At 58.0% G+C, this 3,325-nt stretch overlaps 1 protein-coding gene across 1 annotated transcript; it reads left to right on the plus strand.

Moving 5' to 3' along the window:
• The first annotated feature begins 326 nt into the window (after nucleotides 1–326).
• LOC137665194 (homeobox protein HMX1-like) lies at nucleotides 327–2,996 on the plus strand. Its single transcript, XM_068404040.1, has 2 exons — nucleotides 327–655; nucleotides 2,419–2,996. Exons 1-2 carry the CDS (start codon nucleotides 394–396, stop codon nucleotides 2,994–2,996), a joined length of 840 nt encoding a protein of 279 aa, XP_068260141.1. The 5' UTR covers nucleotides 327–393.
• The last annotated feature ends 329 nt before the right edge of the window (nucleotides 2,997–3,325 follow it).

Raw genomic sequence — 3,325 nt, forward strand, 5'->3', positions numbered from 1 at the left:
TGCGCTTCCCCTGCGGAAATCCCATTTGCCGCGGCGCTCCTCCAATCGCAGGATTCCCCCGCTCGTGTCCAGCGTTTAACTCGCATGACATTTTTATTTCGTTATTATCGTTTTCGCGTAGAATCTGGCGCCTCCGATGGGTTGTCGGGCTGCTTTTTTTTTTTTTCCCTTCCCCGTTCCCTTCCCCTCCTCCCCCTCCCCCCTCCCCTCCTAGCTTTCAGGAAATGATGGCAAACCGCGATCTGAAATGATTACTCCGGAAAAAAACCCTTTTATACCAGGAGAGCATCCACGGGGCTAGGCAGAGGTAGGCGGCGGCCGCGGGGCAGCGGGGACCCGAGGAACCAGCCGCCGGCGGAGCCGGGATCCCCCCTCCCGCAGCTCTCTCCGACGATGCCGGACGAAGCCACGGAAAACACCGGCTCTACCTCCGCCCGCGTCTCGTCCTTCTTCATCGAGGACCTGCTGGGCACCGAGGGCACGGCGGCCGGCGGGGCGCGGCGGGCGGCGGCGGGCGGCGGCGGCCGCGGGGGTCCGCGCTGCGGGCCGCGCTCCCCGCTGCGCCTCGGCGCCCCGGGCTGCCCCCTGCGAGACGCCGCCGTCGGCTGGTACCGCCGAGCGCACGCCGCTTTCCTGGGCTGCGCCAGCCCCGACAGTAAGTCGCCTTTCCCTACCCTTAGTCGCCGGGCCCAACTGGGGCTGGGGCTGGGGGGGGATGTCTCCTCTCCCCCCCGGGTGGGGGGATCCGGTCCCGCCGCGGCCCCCGGGGGCAGGCGCGGAGGGGGATGCGCGGGGTGCCCCCGCAGCCCTCGCCCTGCCTTCCCTTTTTCGGCCGCCCAGGGCAAATCTCCGGAAATGCTCACGGTGTGTCAGGCACCTGGAGCCTCCGCCCCGCCGCCCAAAATGTAAACACGGGTTGTTTGCTTGCTCGGGCATTTTTTTCTTTCCCGTTTTTCCCTCCTATCCCCTTTTCTTTCCTCTGTATTTTTAAAAGGAAGGTCTGCCTTTTTATGACGCCCCAGCAAGCAGGAAAGCTGGGAGCACCGTCCCTGGCAGCGCAGCGGAGAGTTTGGAAAGGCGGGAGAGCGGCTGGGCTGGGGCCCCTGCGCCCCGGCCGCCCCTTCCCGCAGCGCCGGCCCCGCTGCCCTCCTCCCGCAGCGCGGCAGGGGCAGGCAGCGGCCTGCCAGAGCGGGCATCCCGCTGGAAGGGGAGCTGGAGGAAAAGCCTGGGTTCAGGGGCAGAAATTAACATCTGAAAAAGTTTATGGGCCGCTATCAGTGGTTATTTTTATCCTGACAGAAAAAACATTGTCCCTCCGCGCGACTCTTTGATTCTATACGAGCCTATAAAGTTCTCACGATTGCTCAATAAGGAAGAGAGGCGTGATTTGTAATCGAAAGAGTTTATTTTTTACGGTGATGGGTTTATTAATATTTTTAATTTTTCTCAAAAGTACAACTAGAAACAGAAAACGACTCCCAAAACAATTGCTTCTTTTCTTTCCTTTTTTTTTTTTCTCTGTTCTATAAAGAGTAGGAAATATTTTTTCCCCCTTTAAAATTGCAAACGGAAAGCACAAGGTTGGACACTCAATGGAGACATGCTGAGGGGCAATGTCGCGAAATTAGAGTAGCTGACCTGGTCCATTTGGTTTATCAAATTCAGAATAACCTGAAGTGAAAATATTTCCTTCTTACTTCCCTTTATATACACATATGCACTACCATACTTACCACTCCTACACACACCAATATGCTTACATATGTGAGTGTATACAGTATACTTACATGTGTGAGTATATATGTGTACGTATGTGTGTAAATATATTTGTATATGCATATGTGTATAAATGTATATGTCTGTGTATAAATAAGAGTACACATGTATTCATATGTGTACTTCCATACATGAAAAAGTGTATGGATTTCTATGCATATATACGCATGTGTATACATACCCATGCATACTTGTATGTGTACTAAACACAAATCTAGAAGTATGTGTATGTTATATACATATATATGTGTGAGTTTAGGTAGACTTAGATGTGTATACACACATAAACATGTATGAGTGTGTACATAGATGAGTATATATATATACATACGTGAAGTATAATTTGTGAGCTTATATATAAGTATGCTTGCGCGTGTGTATATATATATACCCACTAAGATTTGGGAGTTTATCACGAGAGACAGCGCAGCAGTAGGAGCCCTGGTCCGGGCTCCTCGCCCCTCGGGCGGCCCCGCTCCCTGGCCTTGCTCTCCCCGCAGCCGCCTTCTTCCCTCGCCCGCTGAGCGGGCCGAGGGGCAGGCGCTCCCTCCGGGTCAGCGGGAGGCCGGGCGATGCCCCTCTGACCCCTCCGGCTCCCCGGAGCGGCCGCCCCACTTCCCAGCCCTCTGCCTTTCTCCGCAGCCAGCGACCGGGACTCGCCGGAGCCGCCCGAGGATCCGGCGGACCGGCCGGGAGGCGGCGGGCCGGTGGCGGTGCGGGGCCCGGCGGGCGTGCGGCCGGGGCCGGGAGGCCGCGAAGAGGAGGAGGAGGAACGCAGCGAGGAGCCGGGAGAGCCGGAGCAACGCGCCGCCGGTCGCAAGAAGAAGACGCGCACGGTGTTCAGCCGCAGCCAGGTCTTCCAGCTGGAGTCCACCTTCGACGTGAAGCGCTACCTTAGCAGCTCGGAGCGGGCCGGGCTGGCCGCCTCGCTGCACCTCACCGAGACCCAGGTGAAGATCTGGTTCCAGAACCGCCGCAACAAGTGGAAGCGGCAGCTGGCAGCCGACCTGGAGGCGGCCAACCTCTCCCACGCCGCCCAAAGGATAGTGCGGGTCCCCATTTTGTACCACGAGAACTCGCCGGCCAGCGCCTTGGGCTTCACCCTGCCCCACATGTCGCCCCCCTTGGTGGGCTTCTCCAGCGGCGTCAGCTACCCCCTGGGCACCTTCCCCGCCGCCTCCCTCCCTTTCCTACGGTCGCAGATGACAGGACTCGTCTGAGAGCCCACCTGTGCCGGGACCCGCGGCCCCTCGCCCCCTCCCCCGGCTTCCAGCTCCACCCCTCTTCTTCCTGGACTTTTTATTTCCAATTTACACGTTTCTTGATTTTCTGCTTTTTGACTTTTTTTTTTTTAAACGTGCAATAAACTTACTTTTGGGGTTAACTCGGAGCGACGCGCAGCAGCCGGAGGGAACCGAAAGGGCTACGAGGACCCCAGCCATGAGACGGGAGCGGGTCGGCGGGGCTCCCCGCGCCGCGCATCCAAAGAAAATGCAGCCCTGTGGCAGCGGCAAAGCCCCCACCGCCGCCTCGGCCCCGGGCTGACACA

This window comes from Nyctibius grandis, chromosome 6 (genome assembly GCF_013368605.1).
Source record: "Nyctibius grandis isolate bNycGra1 chromosome 6, bNycGra1.pri, whole genome shotgun sequence".
Lineage (NCBI taxonomy): Eukaryota > Metazoa > Chordata > Aves > Nyctibiiformes > Nyctibiidae > Nyctibius > Nyctibius grandis.

Coding starts and splice junctions, on each gene's coding strand:
- LOC137665194 (XM_068404040.1), top strand. CDS start 394: ATGCCGGACGAAGCCACGGAAAACACCGGCTCTACCTCCGCCCGCGTC. Junction 656..2,418: donor GGGCTGCGCCAGCCCCGACA/GTAAGTCGCCTT, acceptor CTTTCTCCGCAG/CCAGCGACCGGGACTCGCCG.